General features: G+C 34.9%; 1 protein-coding gene across 12 annotated transcripts in view; it reads left to right on the top strand.

Annotated features, from left to right (window-relative positions):
- Window positions 1–26,486, top strand: part of FER (FER tyrosine kinase) — a 434,834-nt gene that overhangs the window by 42,694 nt on the left and 365,654 nt on the right. For 10 of the 12 annotated variants that reach the window (XR_011997006.1, XM_025992805.2, XM_072736630.1 and 7 more), the window contains one exon: window positions 4,176–4,442. The exons of the other annotated variants lie outside the window; for them this stretch is intronic. Coding sequence is in view for 8 of the 10 variants with exons in the window: in XM_025992805.2 (XP_025848590.1) it covers window positions 4,236–4,442 (207 nt within the window). In the remaining 2 variants the exon portion in view is untranslated. The remainder of the gene's footprint in view (window positions 1–4,175; window positions 4,443–26,486) is intronic. 12 annotated transcript variants of the gene reach the window in all.

Here is a 26,486-nt window from a genome sequence, read left to right as displayed (position 1 = left end):
CTTCATGAAATATAAATATATTTTATGTTTACATATATAAAATATAAAATATATTTTATACTTACAAGGAAAGTTTATTTCTATCATTCTTTGTCTTTTTTATACGATGTAAGTTCTGTGTCTCACTTTTTTCAGTTAGAAGTTTTTAATGATAGTTCCAGATCAATACACAAAAGATTTTGTCATTTTTTATTAGGACTGAATGATATTCCACTGAATGAATATACTATGATCACATCTACCACATATGATTGTAAAGGTTGGACACTGAACACATTCACATAGACTGTGATTTGAATGGCACTGCCTAGGATTGTTTCATTACAATCAGATGCAGCAGACTTGATTGTAATTTACCTAGTCAGTTCCTTTTGATGGATCTTTCTGTTTCTTCTGTTATTATGACTTTAAACACTACTGAAACAAATAGTTGTATTTATGTCATTTGACAGTATTGGAAAAAATTGTAGGATATCATTCCCTTAATTTCTAAAGTATTTATAATCTCTACAAATTTAACAATTAGAAGAGGTGTTAATTTTTTAAGGAGTCGTTTTTAAAATTCTTATCATTTGTCATTCCTTAAGGAGTGGACTATAAATGAAATTATTTTATATTTCTAGACCTAGAATTACTGCCTTTAGGATGGGCTGGAGTGTTTCTCGTATAGCTGCTAGATTCTAGTTCCCTCTTTATCCTTTTGAGCTCTTCATAATCCTTTTGAAGTTCCTGATAATGGAAGAAAAAAAATTATCAAAGTTAAGATGAGAGCTAGATGTATTTAGAAGTAGAAGTGATATTTATCCCAAGTTATAGAATAAAATGAACCACAAACTCAGATGTATTTATTTATTTAATTTTTTTTTTTTAAAGAGAAGATTTTATCAATTTATTCATGAGAGACACAGAGAGAGAGGCAGAGACATAGGCTGAGGGAGTAGCAGGCTCCCTGCAGGAAGCCTGATGAGGGACTCCATCCCAGGACTGTGGGATCACGACCTGAGCCGAAAGCAGATGCTCAACCACTGAGCCACCCAGGTGCCCCTCAGATATAGTTCTAAATTTTTTTTTAAATTTATTTATGATAGTCACACACACAGAGAGAGAGAGAGAGAGAGGCAGAGACACAGGCAGAGGGAGAAGCAGGCTCCATGCACCAGGAGCCCGACATGGGACTCGATCCCGGGTCTCCAGGATCGCATCCTGGGCCAAAGGCAGGCGCTAAACCGCTGTGCCACCCAGGGATCCTGATATAGTTCTAAAAAAAGGAAAATATTTCACATTTCATTGGTTTCAAAAATAATTTCTTATTTTTTCATTGAAAACATAGGTTGAAGTAGAATGTGTCTTTACTAAGGCTTAGATGAGCTGTAGGTAAAATAATAGAAAAATCTTCTTTGTAAACTTTTGTGTCCTATAAAGATACACTGTATGAAAGTAAAATTTTTAAAGCTACTACGTCCAAAGTAAAAAAACTGGAATTCTCTTATTCCACATTAAAGTGAATAAGTCCATTACTTTGTATTGACTTAATTATGTTAAGGTCCATTTGGTTGGACCTGGTTGCTACTTCAGGAACTTTGATGTAGTACAGTTTTCCACAAACTTTTTTTCTCTCCTCTACTTATTTGATCATAAAACGACAGTTTTCTCTTGGGAAGAAATTGTGATTTGTTCTCTATTTGGAAAACCCATATTTTTACCATCTCTTTAGATGTTACCACTGAGGTTAGAAACATAAAACTCTTTTCATTTTTCCTCTATGGCTTAGAGGATCTCAGCTGAATTAACAAAGTGACTTCTGGTATGGATAAGCCAGAACTAAAAATAAGAAGTGTGTTTTTTCATTTCTTTTAACAGGCCCTGAAAGATTCATTGCCTGAAATTTTAGAAGTCTGGAGAACAAAATAAATGCTATCATAGTTTTCGGGATTTATAGCAAACAAGCAAGATATTTTGAAGAAATTTCTGAGAACTGACCTTTAGATGATTATAAGTTATGCTGTAGTGATTTTTTTAAGCAACTTTATTGAGATATAACTCACATGCTGAAGAATTCACCCACTTAAACGGTATAGTTCAGTGGTTTTTATTCTGTTCACAGAGTTGATTGATTATATTGTAACTTCTATCAATACTTTGTTCCTTTTCGTTGCTGATATTATGTTGTATGTATATATTGTGTTTTATATATCCATTCATCAGTTGATTGATATTTGGATTATTTCTACTTTGTAACTGTTATGAATAGTTTTGCTGGAATATTGATGTATGAGTTCTGTGTGGGCATATGTTTTCATTCCTCGCTCAGAGTGGAATTTCTAGTTCATATCATAGCTGCTTTTAACCTTGAGGAATTGCCCCATGTTACATTTCCACAAGTAGTATATGAGGGTTATCATTTCTTCACAGCCTCTAACACTGGATATCATCTGTCATTTGATTAAAGACATCCATCCTAGTGGTGTGATGTGGTATTTCATTGCGGTTTTGTTTGGTATTTTCCTAATGGCTAATGATATTGAATATCTTTTCATGTGTTTATTGGACATTTGCAACTCTTGTTTGGAGAAATGTCGATTGCCCATTTTAATTGGTTTATCTGCCTTTTTATTATTGAGTTGTAAGAATTCTTTGTATATTCCAGATGGATGTTCCTTATCAAATAAGTATTTGCTAGTGTTTTCTCCCATTCTGTGTTCTTTTCGCTTTCTTAATGATGTGTAGAGTACAGAAGTTTAAAATTTTGATTAAATGTAATTTACATATTTTTATTTTGTTGCTTCTTCTTATGGTATCATATCTAAGAAATCGTTTCCAGAGCCAAGATCACAAAGACTTACTACTATGTTTTCTTCTGAGAGTTTCATAGTTTTAGCTCTGATATTTAGATCTATTATCCCTTTAGAGTTAAATTTTTTTTATGTATGGCCTAAGGAAGGCATCTTGCTTCATTCTTTTGCATGTGGAAATCCAGGTGTCCAAGCACCATCAGTTGAAAGACTTTTTATTCTAAATGAAAAGACTTGGCATCCTTGTAGAAAATCATAAATGTGAAGATTCACATCTGGACCCTCCATTCTATTCCATTGATCTCTGTCTGTTTGTGTGCCAGTACCACAATGTCTTGATTATTGTAGCTATTTATTAAGTTTGAAATCAAGAAGTATGAGCCTTCTAGCTTTGTTCTTCTTTTTCAAGATTTTTTAAAATTACGTTTTCAATCTCTGAAAAAAAAAATCCATATGTTAGTATGGATTAAGTTAAATCTGTAGGTCAAATGGGAGGGGATTGCTTTCTTAACCATATTAAGTCTTTTGGATCCATTGACATGAGTCTGTTTATTTAGGTCTATTAGGTCTTCCTTAATTTCTTTTAACAATATTTTGTAAATTTAAGAGCACAGGTTTTTAATGTATTTTATAAAATTTATTCCTATTTTGATCTTTTTGATGCTGTTGGGTATAGGATTTTTTTTTTAAAGATTTTATTATTTATTCATGAGAGACACAGAGAGAGGGGCAGAGACATAGGCAGAGGGAGAAGCAGGCTCCCTTCAGGGAGCCCAATGTGGGACTCGATCCCAGGACCCTGGGATCATGACCTGAGCCAAAGGCCAGACGCTCAACCACTGAGCCACCCAGGTGCCCTATAGGATTGTTTTTTAATGCCATTTTCAGATTGATCGTTGCTAGTGTAAAGAAATACAATTGAGGGGTGCCTCGAATACAATTGTCTTTGCCTCTCTCTCTGTCTCTCATGAATAAATAAATAAAATCTTAAAAAATAAAAAAGAAATACAATTGATGTTTATATATCAATCTTGTATCTTGTGATCTTATAAAGCTCACTTTTAATTCTAATACTTCTTTTTTATTACATTCCTTAGGATTTCCTCTATACAATCTCATGTCCTCTGTAAATAAAGATAATTTCACTTCTTTCTTTTTCAATTTCCATGGAGATTATTTCATTGATCTCCTTGTACTGGCTAGAACCTCCAGCACTGTGTTCAGTAGGAGCAGTGAGAATGGGCATCCTCATCTCATTCTTGATATTTGGGTGATGAAAGCATTAATTTGTAGTGATTTTTTTACCCTAAAAATAGGCCATAACTTTCCTTTGAAGATAAATTTCCTTTTAAGACTTTTTTTTTCTTCTGTTTACATACACAGATATGTGCTGATTAGAAGGCTCACAGCGCAGTGTGGTGGATAAGACAGTGCCTTACAAAAATGGGGTTTGGGAGTGACCTGAAGAATTCACATGAAGCTGTGCTAAAATTGCAAGACTGGGAATTACGGTTACTGGAAACAGTGAAGAAATTTATGGCCCTGAGAATAAAAAGTGATAAAGAATATGCATCTACTTTACAGAACCTTTGTAATCAAGTTGATAAAGAAAGTACTGTTCAAATGAATTATGTCAGCAATGTATCCAAGGTAAGGAGAATAATTTCATTATTTATTGTGGATAGCATCATAATTGTGCTTAGGGCAAATAGATCACACTGTTGAATGAGCATACCCAAAGTAGCGCTCTCAAATAGTAGTTTGAAAATCTTGTTGATTATCAGAATCTCATGGGGGAAGTTTCAAAAATTATACATTTTGTACCCTACCTCTTGAATCTGAGTTAGTAGGTCTGAAATTTTTGAATTTTGAAATTAAAAAAATAGATTATTATAATGATTTTGGATGAGAGCCACTTTTACAAATTTTGTTTCCTTTATTACTCTATTTCCTTGCATCTCTTGAGACTTACTATTATCTTTTGAAACAAATATCCATTAAAACCCACCTTCCCTGAGTTCTTCCATGAATCATTCGTGTAGTGAATCATATAGAGGTTTTTTTTTTAAAAATTTTTTTTTTTTTTTATTCATGAGAGACAGAGCGAGAGGGGCAGAGACACAGGCAGAGCGAGAGGCAGGCTCCATGCAGGGAGCCTGACGTGGGACTCCATCCGGGGTCTCCAGGATCACACCCTGGCCAAAGGCGGCGCTAAACCTCTGAGCCACCCAGGCTGCCCTCAGAGAGAGTTTTTTTTTTTTTTTTTTTTTTTTAACACATAGCATTCTTTGCTATCATTCATTACTAAAGTAATAATATACTGATGAGTTCATCACACTAAAAAACTCTTTGGATAAACAATATGGTTTTTTAACTCTCAGATTATAAAAATATAATATAAAATTTAAAGTTAAGTGCCATGAAAATAAAGGCCAAATTGCACTGTTAATTGTTTTTTGAGGGCAATAAAGATGAAATATTATACACCTTAATAGTTCTTGGGATTTCTTCTTTATTTATTTCCATTTTCTTACTTAAAAATCACATTTCACTATACTTATTTAAAGTTAAAATCTTCCTTGCTTTACTTTGGAAAGTTAAAAAGTAGTGTATTTCTTTTACTGTACTAATATGTCTTAGGATTTGAGTAAATTTTGGAGAAAACTGTTCCCTATGGAACATGTGTGTGTGTCTGATTGTATGATCAGGTCAGGATCTGTGATTTCATTGAGAGTTCCTTAATGTTGGCATCTTTAACTTCCTTTCCTAAGGCCAATCTGGATCCCCAAAAAGGAATTCTCTAGTCTCTAGTGTGAAAATGGGGTTGCCAGACATAGCAAATAAAAATATAGGACAGCAGTTAAATTTTGCATACAATATTTGGAACATACATGCACTGGTAATTATTTATTGTTTATTTGAAATTCGTATTTAATTTGTCTTACGGGCAGCCCCGGTGGTGCAGCGGTTTAGCGCCGCCTGCAGCCTAGGGCGTGATCCTGTAGACCCTGGATCGAGTCCCACATCAGGCTCTCTATGATGCCTGCTTCTCCCTCTGCCTGTGTCTCTGCCTTTCTTTCTCTGTCTCTATGAATAAATAAATAAAATCTTAAAAACATAAAAATAAAAAAAAATAACTTGTCTTACATTTGGTTTGACCACCCTGTCATGTATGAGAATTGATAGGGAAAGTAGGTTGAGTGTTCTAAGAGTCATACTTCAGTTAATCTTCCTGTTTTTGGTAAGCTGCCTGATGTCTCTTAGTCCAGAGGCTCTCTGGTTTATTTTCTCCTCTTTTTTTCTTCTGAATTGGGGGAAGAACAATTACATGTTTGTGTGGGCTGAGCAATAGAAATGAGAGTTGTGTCTACTCCTTATAAAGACTTTGAATCAATTCTTCTGTTTTAATATCGTCTCCTCTTCTTTCATATAGGTTTCTCCAGTTTCTGAGCTTTACTTTGATTATAGATCTGACCCTATTAATTAGCCTTTTCTTCTTTTTATTTATTGAGAAATAATTGACATACATGCATCACTGTGTAAGTTTAAGGTATACAGCATGATAGTTTGATTCTGATTATTACAGTATGTTTCATTAACATCCATCATCTCATATAGATACAATTAAAAGAAAAAAATCTTTCTATGATGTAACTCTTAGGATCTACTCTTAACATTTCTATATATCATATAGCTGTGTTAATTATAGCCATCATGTTGTATTATACACCTAGTACTTCTTGATCTTTTTTTTTTTTTTTTACTTCTTGATCTTTTAACTAGAAATTTGTACCTTTGACCACCTTTTTCCCCTACATGGCCTTTTCTTCTTGACCTACCCTTGACCTACACTTTGCGGAACACTTGTGTTTCAACGTTTCTTGATATGCTGATCAGTTACCATTTACCTACTTTTCATTTTCTTATGTTTTTTTGGCATCATATCTTATCTGTTGTTGCCCCTTGTTCTATTTTCTTTGTTATTGTGAATTTATACTTTAAATAACTACATTATTATAATATCCCATTGTTTTAGTGGGATTTTGGGAAGAAGTGGAACAAAGCCATGTGTTCTATTTACCAGGTTGAACTGGAATTTTACTCTTTAGAGAAGTAAGATAATGAAAGAAGCAAGAAATAGAATTAATAAGTAAGAAGGTTGAAGATTTATGAAGTCAGGCCAATGGAAGAATCATCAGCGTAGACACTGCAGTGTCAGGTATTTTGATGAGGGATAGATGGAGACAAATACTAAAATAATTTAGAAAGGCAGGAGAGTTTTGGGAATGGGAAAGGGGGCTAGGGAAAAGTGATAAAGAATGGGACGGATGGCTTAAACAGGCAAGATTGCCTTTCAAAGAGTAAATGTTGAGAGATAACAGTGAACAATGGTTGAAAACCCAAAGAAAAGCAAGGAATGTGTCAGCCTTTCCTCTTAACACTGAAAAGTCATCATTTATTCTATCTTAAACGAGTCCAGTATATCAATTTTTTTTCTTTAGAGTGTTGTGTCATTAGTTAATCTTTGTGTAAGGGGCAAGGTATGATCAAAGTTTTTTGCAAACGTATCCATTTGTTCTAGCAGCATTTGTTGAAAAGATTAAGCTTTCTCCTTTGCTTCTTTGTTGAATGAAATCAATTGACCATAATTTGTGAGCCTATTTCTACACAATTTATTCTGTTCCATTTGTGTTTTTGTCTAACCTGACACCAATAACACAGTTTTTATTTTGATGTTTTATAATAGTCAAAGTCAGTAGTGTAATTTTTCAGTATTTTTTTTCTATCAAAATACGTTTGGCTATTTTAGTTCCTTTGCAGTTTCATGTGAAGTTTAGAATTAGCTTGTTAATATTTATTTTAAAAAATGCTACTGGAGGGATGCCTGGGTGGCTCAACAGTTGAACATCTGCCTTTGGCTTAGGGCGATATCCTGGGGTCCCAGGATTAAGTCCCACATTGGGCTCCTGTGGGGAGCCTGCTTCTCCCGCTGCCTGTGTCTCCGCTTCTCTCTCTGTGTGTCTCATGAATGAATAAGTAAAATCTTTAAAAAGGCTACTGGAGGGCAGCCCTGGTGGCCCAGTGGTTTAGCGCTGCCTTTGGCCTGGGGTGTGGTCCTGGAGACCTGAGATCGAGTCTCGCGTTGGGCTCCCTGCATGGAGTCTGCTCCTCCCTCTGCCTGTCTCTCTCTCTCTCTGTCTCTCTGTCATGAATACATAAATAAAATCTTAAAAAAAAAAAAAAAAGGCTGCTGGATTTTGACTGGAATGCAGTGACTATATAGATATATATGGGAAAAATGTATATACCTTAACAATATTGGGTCTTCCCGTCCATAAATGTGGTATTTATTGTCTTTAACTTTTCTGAGTAGTCTTACAGTTTTCAGTGTATAGGTCTTTCAGATTTATGTGTATTTCATATTTTTTGATGCTCTTGTAACTGTATTTTTTTATATTTAATTTTCCGACTGTTCGTTGTTAATATATATACACTAATCTCATAACATGAACTTTGTGAAACTAGCTTATTTGTAGCTTTTTTGTAGGTTCCATTGGATTTTCTACACAGGTTGATTGGGCCTTCTGCAAACAAAGACAATTTTCCTTCCCTTCCATTTGTTTGCCTTTTATTTGTTCTTCCTGAGTTTTTGCACTGGCTAGGAACTAGCACAACCTAAATGCGAGTATAGACAACAGATGCCCATGTCTTGTTGCTGATCTTAAGGGAGACACATTTAGTCTTTTTACCATTAAGTATGCTGTTAGCTGTGAGTTTTTTGTAGCTATCTAATATAAGCTTGTGGAAGGTTCTACTACTTAGTTGAGTTTTTTCATGCATTGATGTTGGGTTTTGTCAAGTGGTTTGTCTTTTTCTGCTTAGATGATTGTATTGTATTTTTTTTTTTTTCAGTTGATATATTGAAACGTGTTCACTGATTTTCAGATATTTCAAATGTTAGAACAATCTTGTATTCCTGGATTAAACCCCACCTAGTATTATATATTGTATCTTTTTTTAATCTTTGGATTCAGTTTGCTAAAATTTTTTTTTTGTTTTTGAAATTCTTGTCTCAGTTATCTTGGTCTGCAGTTGTCTTGTCATGTCGTATGGTTTCAGTATCAGAGTAATGCTGGCCTCATTGAACAAGTTGGGAGTATTTTTCTCTTTAGTTTTCTGGTGAAGTTTGTATAGAATTGCTTTTATTTCTTACTTAAATGTTTGATAGAATTCACCAATGAAGTCATCAGGGCCTAACATTTTCTTTGACAGGAGATTTTTAATTAAACTAATGTTTAGAAGGCTATTCAGATAGTCTTTTTCTTCTTGAGTGAATTTTAATAGATTGTGCTTTTCAAGGAATTTGTTCACTTTTGTCTAAGTTGTCAAATTTTTTATGTTGGTTATTATTTTCCATTATTATCCTTTTAATACCTTTTTCATCCTGATATTGGCAGGTTTGTCTTCTCTCTCTTTTTTTTTTTTCATTATCAGACTGGCTAGAGTTTTATCAACTTTACTGATATTTTCTGAGAACTACCTTTTGATTTCATTGATTTTGTTTTCTATTGCATTGATTTCTCCTCTGAAATCCATTAATTTTTTCCCCACTGAATTTGGGTTTTATTTGCTCTTTTTTACTTTGATTTTACCCGAACTTAATATTTTTTTTCCAGAGACATTTTTTTGTTACTGATTTTGAACTTAGTTCCATTGCTCTCCAAGAGCCTATTTTGTGCCTTTAAATTTATGAATACTTGTTTCATGGTCCAAAATATGGTCTGTCAGGGTAACTGTTTCATGTGCACTGGATATCCTGTTGTTATTGGGTGATATGTTCTATAAATGGCAGTTAGGTCAAGATGGTTGATAGTGGTGATCAGATCTTTTATTTCTTTACTCATTTTTGTCCACTTATTCTGTCAATTATTGAAAGATGAATATTGAAACTCTTGATTATAACTGTGAATTTGTATCTCCTTGCAGTTTCATCAATTTTTACTTATCATAATTGTGAATCTCTGTTAATTAGATAATAATACCTTAATTAGGTAATAAATGCTTAGATTTTTTTTTGACAAAATGTATTAGGTGACTATTTTTGAGGATTTTTAAATTCTTATGAATTGACTCATTTTTAATTTATGACATTACCTTCTTTATCACTTACAATATTCTTTGCTATGAAATCTACTCTGTCTGATATTAATAGGACCACTTCAGCTTTCTTTTGGTTAATGTTAGCATATTATGTATTTATCATCCTATATAGTTGTTATATTTAGAGTGGGTTTCTTATCGGTAGCATGTGGTTGGGTCTTGCTTTGTTTGTTTCCTCACAGGACAGTCACTGCCATGTAATCGGTGTGTTTAGGCTGTTTTCATTTAATGTGATTTTTTATATTGTCAGAGTTTAGTCTGTCAGTTTGCTGTTTGCTTTCTCTTCTGTGTGCTTTTTCTTTGTTCTTATTTTCCTTTTTTCTCTTATTTTGATTTTTTTTCATTCTATTTTTACCTACTTTACTGGGTCATCACCTATCATTGTTATTGTGTTATTTTAATGGTTGATTTAGGATTCATAGTATATACATCTTTAACTTTCTATACTTTTATAAATTAGTCATATATATAGAACCTTATCTATAATAATATACTTGCAATAGTATACTTTCATTTCTCCTGCCTATACTTTGTGTTACTATCATGAAGCTTTTTAATTCTACTTGTGTTATAAATCCCACAATACGTTATAATTATTATTGCTGTAAATTGTTGATTATCTTTTGGATAATTTAAATAAATAAGAACATGTCTTTATATTTACCCACTAGGTTACAACTCATGGTACTCTTCATGTCTTTGTGTAGATCCAGATTTCTATCTGGTATTATTTTTTTCTTCTTGGACTTCCTTTAATATTTCTTATAATGGAAGTCTGCTGGTAATTTATTTTTTTCAGGTTTTGTAAATGTGAAAATGTCTTTATGTTGTGTTGTTTTTGAAAAATATTTTTGCAATATACAGAATTCTAGGTTGGTGTTTCTTCTTTCTTTTTCCTTCCTTTTATTTATTTATTTAATTTTTATTTTATTTTTTTAAGAGTTTATTTATTTATTCATGAGAGACACACAGAGAGAGGCAGAGACATAGGCAGAGGGAGAATCAGGCTTTCTGCGGGGATCCCGATGTGGACTTGATTCCTGGATCTCTGAATCAGGCCCTGAGTCAAGGCAGATGCTCGACTACTGAGTCACCCAGGCATCCCTATTTATTTGTTTTAACCAGTGCTGTAGGTATATTTATTGAAAAATGTCTGCACATAGGAAGGCCTGACTGGCCCTGAAATGGTGGGCCAGGCCCCTGGGAGATGATGTTCTGAAGTCAGGTGGCTTTTATTAGTGGCAGTTACTAGGCAGACTGTGGGTAGCAACAGTGGCTGCTTTTTTCTTTTAATACTTCAAAGGTGTTTTATTGTTGTCTGCATTGTTTCTGATGAAATAATCATGCCTAATGTTTTTTCCTCTGGCTGGCTTAAGATTTTTTTCCTTATTACTGATTTAAAACAATCTGTTCCCACGTCGGGCTCCTGGTGCATGGAGCCTGCTTCTCCTCTGCCTATGTCTCTGACTCTCTCTCTCTCTCTCTGTGTGACTATCATAAATAAATAAATAAAATAAAAAAATAAAACAATCTGTTATATGCTGCTGTGTAATTTTTTAAATCTTTCTTGTGCTGGGTGTTTGTTGACCTTTTATATCTGTGGGCTTACAGTTTTAATTAACTTAAAAAATATCAGCTATTATTTTTTATAAAAATATTTTAGTCCTTTCTCTCCTTTGGGGACTCCAATTATAGATATGTATATATATTTTACTATTTGAAATTATCCTAGAGTTTACGGATACTCTATTTTTCTGTTTTCTCTCTGTTTCATTGTGGTTACTTTCTATTTTAAGTCTTCCATTTCACTAGTCTTATTTTATGCAATGCCTAATTGTCGTTAATTTTATTTTTCATGTCAGGTATTTTTCACTTCTGGTGCCCTTTTATAACCCTATCAATGAGCTTAACTCTCTCTCCCTTACCTTTCCATTTCTAGCAGTGTAACTTCCTCTTTCCTCTTCCTCTGGCAATACCACTTACTGTTTTGCCAGAATTTAAATTTAAATAAATTTAAATGGAGCAGCCCGGGTGGCTCAGCGGTTCAGTGCTGACTTCAGCCCCAGGCGTGATCCCTGAGGAGTCCCATGTCTGGCTCCCTGCAAGGAGCCTGCTTCTCCCTCTGCCTGTCTCTGCCTCTCTGCACCTCTCTCTCTCTCTCTCTCTCTCTCTCTGTGTCTCTCATGAACAAATAAATAAAATCCTTAAAAAATAAAAATAAAATAAATTTAAATATGTGGGGAAGCCTGGGTAGCCCAGTTGGTTGAGTGTCAGGCTTTTGATTTTGGCTCAGGTCATGATCTTAGGGGTCCTGAGATCCACCTCATGTTGGGCTCTGCATGTTGGAATCTGCTTTAATCTTTCCCTCTGTCCTTACCGCCACTCACCCATATGCTCTCTCTTTCTCTCCTGTAAATTAATAAATCTTTTAAAAAAATGCCTGTCTGTACTATTCCTTTATCTTCTCATACCTGCCCAAACCAGCTCTTCCTTTTGCTGCACACCTGTGGTTTAGGGTGGGGGAGATGGAGAGAAGGAAAGAGAAATTGAGTAGCTGAGCCATTTCCATGTTGAAAATGAACAAGTCCTAAATAAATGAATTATCTATAATAGTTCAATTTGAATCTTTTTTTTTTTTAATCTTCCATGTGTCTACCTAATATTCTTTCCTCTAGTGTTTTGGAATGTAGTTACAGTAGCTTTTATTCTTCTTGTCTTTTATAATCTCTGTTATTTCTGGGCCAGTTTTGATTGATTGTTCTCATTTTTCTATTGCATCTTTATACTTGGTAGTCTTTGATATGATGCCAGGCATTGTGAATTTTACCTTTTCAGGTACTGAATATTTTCATTAAAAAAAAATATTCTTGAGCTTTGTTTTGGGATTGTTGATACTTGGTTACTTGGAGACAATTTGATCTTTTTGGCTCTTGCTTTTAGCCAACTGAGCCACCTGGGCACCCTTGGCTCTTACTTTTACGTTTGCATCAAATTCCTGACTTCAAACTTTATTATAAAGATATAACAATCAGAACAGTATGATATGGCATAAAAATAGGTGTGTAGACCAATAAAACAGAATTGAGATCTCAGAAATAAAACCATGCATATATAGCCAACTAATATTTGACAAGGATGCCAAGAATAATCTCTTTAATAAATAGTTTTGGGAAAACTGGATATTCACATACAAAAGAATGAAATTGAACCTCTCTGCTATACCATTCACAAAAATGAACTCAGAATGACTTAAAAACTTAAATATAAGACCTTCAATTCTAAAACTACTATAAGTTGAAAACATAGGGGAGAAACTCCTTGACATTGGTCTTGGCAACAGTGTTTGGATAGTTTTCGAAAAGTACAAGCAGCAAAAGCAAAAATAAAAATATTCTGCACAGCAGGAAACATTGGGCAAAATTAGTAGGTAATGTTAGGAATGGGAGAAAGTATTTGTAAATCATCTATCTGATAAGGAGTTTAATACTCAAAATGTAAGGAACTCTTACAACTCAATAGCAAAAAAAACCAATCCAACAAAAAAAATGGATGAAAGATCTGAGTACAGTTTTCCAAAGAACACATAACAAATGCCCAAAAGATGGGTGAAAAGATGCTCAATATTACTAGTAATCAAGGAAATGCAAATCAAAACCACAATGAGATGTTCCTTCATAACTATTAGAATGGCTGTTATCAGAGAGACAAGAGATAAGTGGTGTTGGCAATGCTGTGGAGAAAATAGAGTGCTTGTATACGGTTGTTGGAAATGTACATTGGTACAGCTACTTTGAAAAACAGTATGGAGATTCCTCAAAAAATTAAAAATAGAACTACCATATGATCCAGTAAACCCGCTTCTGGATATATATCTGAAGAAAATGAAATCATTATCTTGAAGAGATACCTGCAGTGTCATGTTCATTGCAGAATTATTTACAATAGTCAAGATATGGAAATAACTTAAACATTCATCACTGGATGAATGGATACAGAAAATGTGGTAAATATACACAATGGAAGATTATTCAGCCATAAAAAAGAAGGAAATCTTCCCTTTTGTGACAACATGGGTGGACCTGAGGGCATTATGCTCAGTGAGATAAGTCAAAGACAAATAGTACATGTTCTAACCTATATAAGCCAACTCATAGAAATCGAGATTAAAATGCTGGTTGTTGAAACCAGCATAGGGGGGTGGTGGAGGTAGGAGAGAAATGAAAAGGTATTGATCAGAGGGTACAAACTTCCATGTGTAAAATGAATAATCTCTGGGGTTGTAATGTACAGCATGTGACTATATTTAAGAGTACTGTATTGTAATACATACTTGAAAGTTGTTAAGAGTGTAGATCTTAAGAAGTTATCACCAAAAGATAAAAAGGACAATCATGTGAGGGGATGGAGGTGTTAAGTGACTTTATTATGGTAATCACTTTGGTATATACATATATCAAATCATTATTGGGTACACCTTAAACTTGCATATGCTGTATGTCACTAATATCTCAGTAAAGCTGAAAACCTGTCAGATGACAGTCAACTGTCTTCTGAAATAGTGTAGTGATACAGATAATTCTCTGCACAACATCTTTGAAGGGAAATATTGGTTTATCTTTTGAACATGAAGTGGACTGAAATATTGGCTATATACCATATACTACTTGGGAATTAAAAGTAATGAAAAATGCTTTTTGATGAACCAGCCTTATTATTTAGTAGTCACATAATAACTATGTATTGTAACTAGAACCTGTATAACTAGATTTTCAACTGTCTGTATTTTAAGACAGTAATTCTGAAATCTGACTGTGGAGTCAATTCTGCTATAAAGCTTGATTTAAAAAAATGAATTTGTTCTAATGCAATTGCTATATTAGGGAACAATTTGAATATTATGTGAGTTTGTATTCATTCATGCACAAATCTGGAAGAAGTGCCAGACGAATGCCAAGAACTACCCAGATGAATAGAGCTGCCTAGGAATGCATAAAACTCACACAGCCACACACTTTCATCATTTATTGGCTACCGCTGTTCATCTGTTGTGTTATGAGTCACACCTATCCACATGTGGTCTTGCAGCTTTCTGTCCAAATTCAGATAATTCTTTCTACTACCTTACAAAAACTCAAAAGCTGCAACCCTGTTGACATCTATTTTTGAAAAGCACACCTCAGATCTTTTCAAGGTAAAGTGCCTTGTTTTTCTATAGAACTTATGTGTTTCTTAACCATTTAATATATGTAAAACCATGCAAAATGTTTTTTAGGTTTCTGTCTTTTTTAAAATGCGTTCCTAATACATTTTTTTTTTTTTTACTATTGTGCCTCTAACACCAATTTTTTTTTAATAAGCTCCGTGGTTTTTATTTTTAATTTTTTTAATTTTTTAAATTTCTTTTTTTTTAAATTTTTATTTATTTATGATAGTCACACACACACACACAGAGAGAGAGAGGCAGAGACATAGGCAGAGGGAGAAGCAGGCTCCATGCACCGGGAGCCCAACGTGGGATTTGATCCCGGGTCTCCAAGATCACGCCCTGGGCCAAAGGCAGGCGCTAAACCCCTGCGCCACCCAGGGATCCCAGCTCCGTGGTTTTTATGTGTGATTTTTGCATAACCCAGTGATTATTAGGGGCACAAATGTTTTGTTACAGCAGAACTTGTACATTAGAAATACTTGGAGAGCTTTGAAATACTGATGCCTGGACCCCATCCAAAACCTATTAAGTCAGAATCTCTGGTCATGGGATTCAAGGTTTGGTATTTTTAAAAAAAGGCTGCCAGGTGATTCTCATTGTAGCAGACTTGTGAACCACTGGCCATGGAAAACTAGGAAGCTTTGAAAAAAAATGCAAAGACAAGCTCTTGTGAATCGGAAGTACTTTGCACTTGAAATTCAGTCTTTTAAATCTTCAGTTTTAGGGAAATATAATGACTTGTATTCTGGATTTCTGTATCTCCTGAGGACTCAGAAATTCCAAAATCATTCTTAGGAATTCAGACAAACTCTGAATTAAAACTGCTGTTTCAGAGAACCATTTATTTTGAATTATTGTGTGGCACAGAAACTATGCATTCTTCATGGAATTTTATTGTTGTGTTTTAAAAACATTCAAGCAGGAAAGAAAGCAGGTAGTTGGAAGTTATAATCTGTAGAGAAAACCTATTTATAACAACTATTATTTAGGTATTTTTTAAGTTTGAGTCATTTTGTTGATATTTTCAGTGTTTTGCTATAATTATAGCTATAGTAGTTGTGTGTTCTTGGACTCATTGTTCAGGATAAATACTTTTTGGTATAATGAACTCAGAACTTTAAATTACTACCTGTTTATGGAATACTGATTTACGTCTGTGCACATCTGCTGGTTCAGAGGTGGAAATCATGATTTGTGTTTCTAAAGGATACAATTTTTCCCCCATGTGTAGTTTTCTCTTTTCAAAAATTGAGTGAAATGTTTAATTTTTTAATACTGTGTATTCATCCTAATATAACTGACACTATTCACCTCCATTGGTTTCCTAAGAGTAAAATAGGCATTTTAGGATTTGTCCTAATTATTTTGGAAATCTATGATGTTATGTAATACATGCTATATAGTGTATGGTTTCATTTTTTTAGGGGTTGGAGGGATAGGAGAGAATAAAATTTCTATAAATGGAATTATTCCTCTTTTTTCATTGTGAAATAAGAGATGCATTTATTTCTAGGAATTATTTTTGGTCTTAACACCATAAAAGTCACATATAAGAATTTGAAAATCTACATTTCTACTTTCAGGTAGAAACAGCATCTTATGATGTAATATTAATATCCTTTAGTTTACAGCTCAAAATTCTGAAAGATGTTCTAAAACTCAAAAGTCTCAAACCAGTGCTTCTGTCTCCTTGGGAATAGGGAAATGTGTATTATATGTATGTCTGTCTTAAAGTGGTGCTATTTCTAATCATGCAGCGTGGTGGTTAGATAGAAGAAGATGATGATTTATTCCTTAATTGTTCTGCTTAGAGGGATTTGAAGTGTTGATCATTATTCTAGTTAGAAACCCAAATATAGTACAAGGCCACTTTTATTTTTACTTTCATATCAAGAATGATTCAGTAATCCTGGCCCAGAAGGACTTACTTTAGATGTTACTCATGCTGCAAAGTAGGTAGCCTAAAGGAGTGGATAGATTTTACTTGTGGCTGTTGGCCTCTAATTTAATGATAAAGTACTATATAGAGATTAATTAAAAATTACAGTATAATTTGTAACCAGTTTATAAAGTACTCTCATTAGTTTGGCATTTAGCTTACTAGCTGTTCTTTAGAGACATGTATTTTGGGTAAATAGGGAAAGAGGAAAGCAGTCTTTAGATGCAGGTGCCTTTAGGTTCCCATACTTCTGTATCCTCCAGCATCTTAGATGGTATTGGGTCTAGCACAGTAAGAGGTTGATTTATTAGCTGTGTGACCTGGGCAGATTATTTAATCTCTCTGATACTATTTATAAGATGAAGATATTTGCCTCAGAGTGTTGATATGAGGAGTATATAAAAGAAACCCTGTGAAAATAGAGGAAGTAGATCATGTTGAGGAGGAGGAGCAGAGGGTCATCCAGACAAGCAAAATTAGGCTCGATAGGGGTGAAGTTGGGGAGAAGTAACGGAGACCATCAGCCCCTCCTCTTGGTTCTGTGTTCCACAGGACGTGAGAGAAGAAAACAGCCTTTATTTGACAGAGCTTCAGAAAAAGAGAGGGTCTAAGTATATAGTCTGGTTTATAAGTCCTGGGAGCAAATACAAAGTTTTAACTCTTTTTCCCCAGAGGTTTATGTGAGAATTTTTAAAAAACGTTAGATTGAGCAGTAACTGGAAGAGTTGGTTGGCTCCCAGGAGGAAAGGGAAGTCTGCTTTTAAAGAAATGTTAAGGAGCTTGAGGGTATATAGGAAATAGGGAATAACTAAACAACTGTTTTAGGACGAGGGTGGGGAGTGAGAATGGGATGCAGCAGGGTGAGAGCTGCATATCACACTGAAGCAGGAGGGGTTTAGGCAAACATGTCCAGAAGCCTCGCCATAATGTATTTTCCTTAAAACAGCCAAATGGATCAGCCCTGTAGTAACAAAAAGCCACCAGAATGAGATCAACAAAGTAATGTTCTGTAGACATGAACTCTAAGACTTGAGTTTATGAGGATGACTATGTAGAGAGAAGTAGCCAAGGAGAGAAAGATTATAGGGTGCAAGAGCTTGGAGGAGAAAGTTTATAGGGTGCAAAAGCTTGGAGGAGTCAGCGCCTAACTTTTGGTAGGAGTAATTGCCGAGGTGATATGATTTGATTCTGAAGGGCAAAGGTGGCTCTGGCCGGTTACCTTTCTGAATATTGTTCCTCCTCAGAAGAACAGGACTTGCAGCTTTGTAAGTCCAAGAACAAAAGCCATTGAGGGGCACTGAGTCTGGGAAGCTGGAAGAAAAAGTAGTGGGAAAGAAACGATGTGCAGTTTCCCTCCTGGCCTCCTAACCTATGTTTAGATATCTAGACTGACCGTTTTTAATAGCAATAGTAATACTTTGGTAGTCGTGTAGTTTCTGGAAGTAGCTATCTTCTGAGATTGGGCAATGAGCGAGCTAATGTGTGGCTCACTCCACACCGTGTATGGTACTGGTCTTTGGAACCCAACTATTGACTTTATTATTTTGATTTTATTTTATCTTAAAAATATTTATTTAATTACTTTTTTTTGTTTACCTACTATTTTTCATTTAGTATTTGTTTTGATTATTGCATTAGTGTTTGATATCTAAGAATCTGTTCTACTTGAAATGACAAGGTCTTACAAGTTTCAATCTTTCCATTGCTAGAGAAGTGCATTAAATAGGGAATTCAAAATTCCCTTGATATTGGAGGATGTACTTAATACAGAAGATCCATCCCTCCCTGAGTCCCCAAGTAACTTCAGTTCTTTGGTTCTTTAAATGAGATGAGAATGTACCTGCTGTTCTAGATGCCACAACATACGCTATACAGGGAAGAGTTGTGTTTTCCTGTTCCATTTACAGGGAAAGAAATTGCAAATGTTGTAAGAAAAAATAAGATGTCCGAGAAGTCATCAAATGAATTATAAAATCTACGAGGTTTTGTGTATATAATCAGCTTATTTTATGAATATTATCGTTATGACATGTTTTGAATGTCTAAAACTATTTGACTTGAATATGATACTAATAGCATAGTTTTTTTTCATCCTTCTTGTGCTTGGATTCATTGACCTTCTTGAGTCTGTGGGCTTTTTGGTTTTTATCAACGTTTGAATGTTTCCAGCCATTATTTCTTCAAACACTTTCCATATCCCTCCTCCTTCTAATTACCCGTATGTTAGATGTCTGGAAAGTATCCTGCAGCTCAGTGATGTCCCATTTATTTTTTTCTCCATTATTTTTTCTTCTCAGTTCCATTTTTGGTAGTTTACATTGCTGTTTTGTTGAGTTTTGTTAGGGAGCACAGTTATGTTACAGGGAAGGAACTTGATGCTTTGGATCTTGACTTTAAGATTTGTTAGGCAGGGTCAGAGCAGCACTAACTCCAAGGCTGATGACTCCAGCCAAGGTCCCATGAATTATGAATTTTTCGGGGGGGGGGGGGTGCTGGTGGAAACAGACAGTAGTCCAAACCATATAGGAACTGCAGGAACTGTTCCCTGACATATCCCCCCACCCCCCCACTCCCGTTCATGCAGAGTCCTCACGGGCTTGCACTGGTCAGGGTTCTGCAGATGCCCAGGCTTCTCCGGGCCCCTCCGTACGTACGCTCACCTCCCCTTCGCTGTCTCCTCCTCTCAGGTCAGTCAGTCAGGGCCACTGGAGGCCTCATCTTGTTTGTTTTCTTTCTTTCAGGGATCCCTTTGTGTCTTTCATCGCCCGAGAGCCAGTATCTTGAAAACTGTTATTTTTCATTTTTTTGGACAAAATGAGAAATAATGCTTCTCAAGATTTTTTTGTCCATTTTTTCTTCCCAGTTAGAAGTGTAAATTTGGTTCCTGTTATTCCATCTTGGCTGATTTTAAAATCTTTTCCTAATGGCATTGTATTTTTCTTCTGTTAAGGTATAATTCGCATTTATGAAACCAGACTATTTAGGCTTCAAGATAATTCATATGAGGCGAGGCTTTGCATTAGTATTTTTTTTTTAAAAAAAAAGAAAGAAAAGAAAGAAATATCTACAAGCAGTATGAGGCCCAGAGAGTTTTCTTTTTGACTTTCTAATTTACCATCTCTAATGGCTGGGTCACTCCCTTGCTTAAGGTAATCTACTTGGACATCGTAATTAGTTTACAGTCAAACTTTTTCTCTCTGACTTTTCAATTTATACTCGTTCTGGATTTATATTCTGATTTTTTTCTCTACACTTCCCTTCAGAAAGACTTCCAGGCAGAAACCTGGGGCAATTTCACGTGTTTCACTACTCCTTGGGATTCCAGTCCTGTGTTGGAATCTGAAGTTTCATACATTATGTTCAGTTTTCTAGTTATTTCAGTGGGAAGATTAACTTGATTCCAATTACTCTGTCAAGGCTGGGAGAGAAGTGCGTTACTTTAATTTCTGTCCTCTTGCATTCTTTCTAGCCCCAAGGAATCATGGTCAACGATCTCTGGTTTCCTTCAGCTCATTTCTGAGTATCTGCTAATATGCATGATTAATTTGTTAATTGTGAATTACTAATACATAGACAGTTCCGGCAGGATCTGTACTTCACATTTCATACCTGTTTGCTACTGTGTAGGCCTCAATGGATTAAGGTTCCTTCTGTGGAAGTGAAGCAGGAGAGCGAGGCTCTGGTCCCAGGGAGTCAAAGGATGAATCCCAGGGACACAGGAGAGCAGGAGCGTGATAGAAGTTTATTCAGCCAGGAGACAGAGCTCTCAGGAGGGAGAGGGGCCCCCACAGGGTTGCCAATGGGGCCTCCACCGACAGTCTTGTCTTTAGAGCTGACTGGGGAGCTATGGCCTTATTACCATTTTTGTGATGTCCTTGGTTTGAGTAAGGACTGGTGAGAACATCTTTAAGGCTTCCTTTTTGGGTCTCGTTGTTCCTTGTTGGTCACAGGCGACCGTCATAAAAAAAAATATCTTCCTCACCCATACCTAGGGCAGGGTGGTCTGGTTTGTTGTTCCCTTATCTTTAGTTTCCTTACATGTCAGCATTTGGGGGATTTTGTTTTGTGAGCCTGATTCCATGTGGCCTGTCTTTTCTGACCCAGCTCTGCCTGTCCCTTACTCAGAAATAGTCTAACTTACTTATTTTCTTTTTTCTTTTCTTTTCTTTTCTTTTCTTTTCTTTTCTTTTCTTTTCTTTTCTTTTCTTTTCTTTTCTTCTTTCTTTTTCTTTCTTTCTTTCCTCTTTCTCTTTCTTCTTTTTCTTTTTTCTTTCTTTCTTTCTTTCTTTCTTTCTTTCTTTCTTTCTTTCTTTCTTTCTTTCTTTCTTTTTCTTCTTTCTTTCTTTCTCTCTCTCTCTCTCTCTCTCTCTCTCTCTTTCTCTTTCTTTCCCTATCTATCTGTCTATCTATGCACCCATCCATCCATCCATCCACGCTCACAAGACCGCAGCAGAGGGAGAGGGAGAGGCAGACTCCCCGCTGAGCTTGGAGCCCAAAGTGGGGCTCCATCCCAAGACCCAGGGATCATGACCTGAGCCGAAGGCAGATGCTTAACCAGTTGGGGCACCCAGGTGCCCATAGTCTAACATTCAGTTTAAAAAATTAACTTAGACTTTATTTCCCGAAAGTAAGTTAAATTAATAGTGAGTTAAGTTAATAATGAGTTTTTACTTTCTTTATGGAAGAGCTGCTATTATTTTCTATTATATTTAACTGGATATTGTTTCATATTTCCTCACACTACCAAGTAATGATTTAAAAAAAAAAACCCTCATCTTCTGCTATATTATTTTACTTTTTTTAAAAAAGTATTTTTATTTAAGTCATCTCTACACCCCACATGGGGCTCAAACTCTCGAGCCTGAGATCTAAGAGTCACATGCTCTCTGACTGAGCTGGCCAGGTGCCCTTATATTATTTTACTTTAGATATTATTTTGGCTTCTAGTGCGATATGAATGTTTCCTGTTATGCATGAGGGCTGTGATTTAATTTCATGGAAGCATCTGTACTAAATTTGGAGTGATACATTTGAGGCTGTTGTTTCATATTTTAGTAGGCTCTATATTTGGAAGTGCTATTGTAGTGTTAGGTCACAGTGTGTGTCTATTTTGAACAGCTAGTGGATGGAATTTGAAATGGTACATAAATCATTTTGGTTTTCATTAGTTCTAATATTTAAATTTTTATAAGGCAATTCAGATTTGAAGACAAAAATAATATTGTTATCTTTTCTATATTTTGCATATAGTCATATTTATTTTTATTCTTTGTATTTTTTTTGATGCATATGCCCACACAAGATGTTTATTTATCTTATAAAATAGGATTGTGTTCCCTAAACTATTTTGCACTTTGACTTTTTAGCCTCATTATATACCTTGAGCTTTCTCTATATCATTTCACATTGTTACCTTAATTTTTTTTTTTAAAGGTCTTACTTATTTACTCATGAGAGACACACACACACAGAGGCAGAGACACAGGGAGAGAGAAGCAGACTCCATACAGGGAGCCCGATGTGGGACTGGATCCCAGGACCCTGGGATCATGCCCTGAGCCGAAGGCTCAACCACTGAGCCACCCAGTGGTCCCAAAGTTACCTTAATTTTTAATGGCTGCATTTCATTGTAATTCATTTCTTTGATTTTTTATTGATAGACTCTTTTTGTTATGAATAAACTGTGATAAATGTCCTTGTAAACATAATCCATATACTTGTGCAAATCTTTTGTGTGAAATAAATTCCAAGAAGTAGAATTTCTGGGTATATAGTTTTGCCTACTTACTATTTCAGTAATTCACCTTTCCACTAACAGTGTTCTAGAGAGCCTGTTTCCCCAAACTCTTACATTTAGAATGTATTGTTTTATTTAATTTTGTCAACCTGAAACATGAAAAATAATAATTCCAAATGGCTTAATTTGTGTTTTTTTTATTATTAAAAATGTGTAAGCATCTTTCTTTAAAATATTTTTACTCATACTCTCTCTTTTAGAAGCATTTTGGAAACTATATTAAATAACATTGTTGACATTAAGTGGCCTTGTTTGTCTTTCACTTTTATGGGAATACTTGTATATATGACTATTAGACATGCATATTTGAAATGTCCCCAAACTGGCCATGAGATATTTTTCTTTTAATGGACTGTTTTGATCTATTAATATTTTATTTAAGATTTTTCTTTGGCACTTATAAAATAATTTATTTTTATAGTATCTTTGCCACTTTTTGATGTCTGTGCTATGATTTTCAGAGCTTTTTTCATTCTCATTTCTTAGAAACATTTTAGGTAGTGGTATCAAAGGTATCTAATTCATAAATGTTTGGAATTATTCATTAGCAAAACATTTTGAGCTTTTTACGCTATTGGAGATATTTTGGTGATTGGTTTATGATAACCATGTGGTTATTGGTCTCTTAGAATTTGCTGTCTTTTAATGTTAGGATTCAGTTAGGAAAATAGAACCTACAACAGGTAGATTGCTTGATTTCTTTTCTTCATTTCATTGTTTCAATAGATAGGATTTGATTTGGAGATAAATGTCTAAAAGTTTTAGGGTGGGGACATCTGGGTGGGTCTGTGGTTGAGCGGCTTCCTTGGGCTCATGGGTGTGATCCCAGGGTCCTGGGATCGAGTCCCACATTGGGCTCTCTGCGTGTAGCCTGCTTCTTCTCCCTCTGCCTGTGTCTCTGCCTCTCTCTCTCTGTGCCTGTCATGGATAAATAATAAAAAAAATATATAAAAAAATAAATTACTTATTCAGATACTCTATTATTTATTTTTAAAACTTATCTGCCACAGGTAGAGATGAATACACTTAATTCTCCCACTACTTTTGATTTCTCATTTCATTTTCCACTGTTTTGCTTTGTGTGTTTTGATGTACTGTTTTCTAGATCGAAAAGATTCTTGACAGTTCTATATTCATTGTAATTGATATTCTTTAACATGATAATATGCCCTTGTTTTTTGTGTCTAAAATTCATTTTTAAATCATTTGAACATAATGACTGCTGAATCTTATCCTTCACATTTTTCTGGGGAATTCTTACTTGTCTTTCTCTTGTTGTATATTATCTCATTTTATTGATGTTTCTTATTTATTGTGTGTAGTGACGTTCCCCCCAGTTTGATAATGCTTTCCTTTTCATAGATGTTTAGCAGATAATGTTTAACAGATGTGTTTAGTATAATTTTTATTTTGCAACTCATTTTTAATTGTTAGTAATTTTTTGTTTCTTTTGTTTTTTTTTTTTTTAATGGACAATGTTAACTTTCCTCAAAATCACTTTTGATTGTTTAGAAGACCTGTGTTATATGTTTTCTTCCTACACATTCACTTAACTATTTATTGAAACTTAAAGAATTTTAATGTCTATATTCCTTTATTTACGAACTTTAGAAATAAAGTTGTCTATTGACTCTTCTATTTGAAAAGTTAGGAAATGGACACAATTACATTTTTATCAAATTTCTCATTCTTGATTTTTGTTAGTATCTGTTAGGATTTTTGTCTAGTTTTTTATAGTTACATTATTACTGCATTCACATGTTGTAGCTTATCTCTCAATATTTATGATATTTATATTCTGTTTTATAAACTTAAAGTGGTTTTGTTTTCATATTGTATTATTGTTCTTTATGACAAATTTTTTTCCAAAGTTAAACTTTAGATATTTTTATTTTTTTAATAATTCTTGTTTGATTTTCAGGATCAGTGAGTGACTACTGGTAAATTCCCCTTATGAGGACCTTTATTGATAGAATTATTACCATGAAGCAAGATTCTCTATAATAAAGCAATTCAAATGCCTGCCAATGGTCTAACGTATTTTGTTTATTACGTTACAAAGAATTATCTTGTACAAATTACCCTGACCAAAGATAATTTATCTATGCCCTGACCATTCCTATGCTGCCAAAGAGCCATATCTGCAAAGTGCTATGCTCGTGTTACTGCGAATGTTGAAGTGCATCTCTATTTTTTTTTTTTAAGATTTTATTTGTTTATTCATGAGAGACATGAGAGAGAGAGAGAGAGAGGCAGAGACACAGGCAGAGAAGAAGCAGGCTCCATGCAGGGAGCCCGATGTGGGACTCGATCCTGGAACTCGATCCTGGGACTCTAGGATTATGCCCTGGGCCGAAGGCAGACGCCAAACTGCTGAGCCACCCAGGGATCCCCCATCTTTACTTTACTTTGTCAAACAAACAACTGTTAACGTTTTACTCTCCTCTCTTTACAAAAATATTCTAGCCACCCATGTAATTCAGGTTGTATAGTATCTAGACATTTTCTTGCCCACTCATGCCTTCTTTTTAGGCGGTGTTTCATACTGTGTTATGTGCTGCTCTTATTCCTCAGTTGTTTTATCAGTTGAAGATAGGCTGTCAGTTTTTCCTTCTCTCTCATAATTGGCATTGCTACCATGCTATCCAATTCCAGTTTTAAACAATTAACACATTTTTTAACAGCATATATTTAACTCATGGTTTTATTTTATGTTTATATCCCTTGCCTCTCTTTCTCCTTTCTTTTCATCTTACAAGGACTATTTAGTAGCTATTGTTTAAGGCATCACAGTAAGTACCTAAATTGGTGAGGAAGAAGACATTCTAGTTGGGGAGACAGGAGTACAAGAGAGGACACCAGTTTGGAGGTTTTCTAATAGTCTAAGCCAGAGATAGTTGTAACCTCCAAAAGGGTTGACAGCAAAGATGGAAAGAAGTGGGTGGATTTGTGGTAGACTTTGGGGGGAGAATCAGAAAGATTTGCTGGTGAATTGTTGGGAAAGGGTGACCTGAGCTTCAAAGGAATAGAGACATTTTTAGAAAGAGAAGGAATAAAGAGAAGGAATATTTATTAGCCATATGATAGATGTTGAGAGTGAGATAAAGCCAGATTTTTGTTAGAGCTAAAAGATAAATGGAAAGTCCTGTTAAGAGGTATAAATGGTTTTCTAATAATAGAGCAGGAGTTTTTGAGGGTATGGGATTCTCTAGAGAGTACCCTGGGTTAGATTAGGAAATATTGAAGGCAATATAGGATTGATAATTGGGGTGATGATATGTATCTTGGAAGGCTTGGACTTGGCACAGTTACTACGGTAAACAGGGCTCTAAGGCAGGATGAAATGTATTCTGGGAGGAGGAAGGCAAGCTGACTTAGTTGTGTTATCTTTAACGTTGGGTTCCAAGAAGGCTTTTCTAGTCCTAGGCTGCAAACACTCTCATATAGAATTACAAAAATTTGTTCCTACAAAACACTTGGAGAATATTTATGTTTTGAAGCTAGATAATGAAACACTTGTTCCCCTCACTTTCTTTTTGGTAACCTTAACATTCTATATATGCTATGGAATGTTTTCCCAGAAATGTGTTT

The sequence above is a fragment of the Vulpes vulpes genome, chromosome 14 (assembly GCF_048418805.1).
Source record: "Vulpes vulpes isolate BD-2025 chromosome 14, VulVul3, whole genome shotgun sequence".
Taxonomy (NCBI): domain Eukaryota; kingdom Metazoa; phylum Chordata; class Mammalia; order Carnivora; family Canidae; genus Vulpes; species Vulpes vulpes.
The sequence above is the reverse complement of the archived record's forward strand: the minus strand, read 5'-3'. Positions and strand labels throughout refer to the sequence as shown.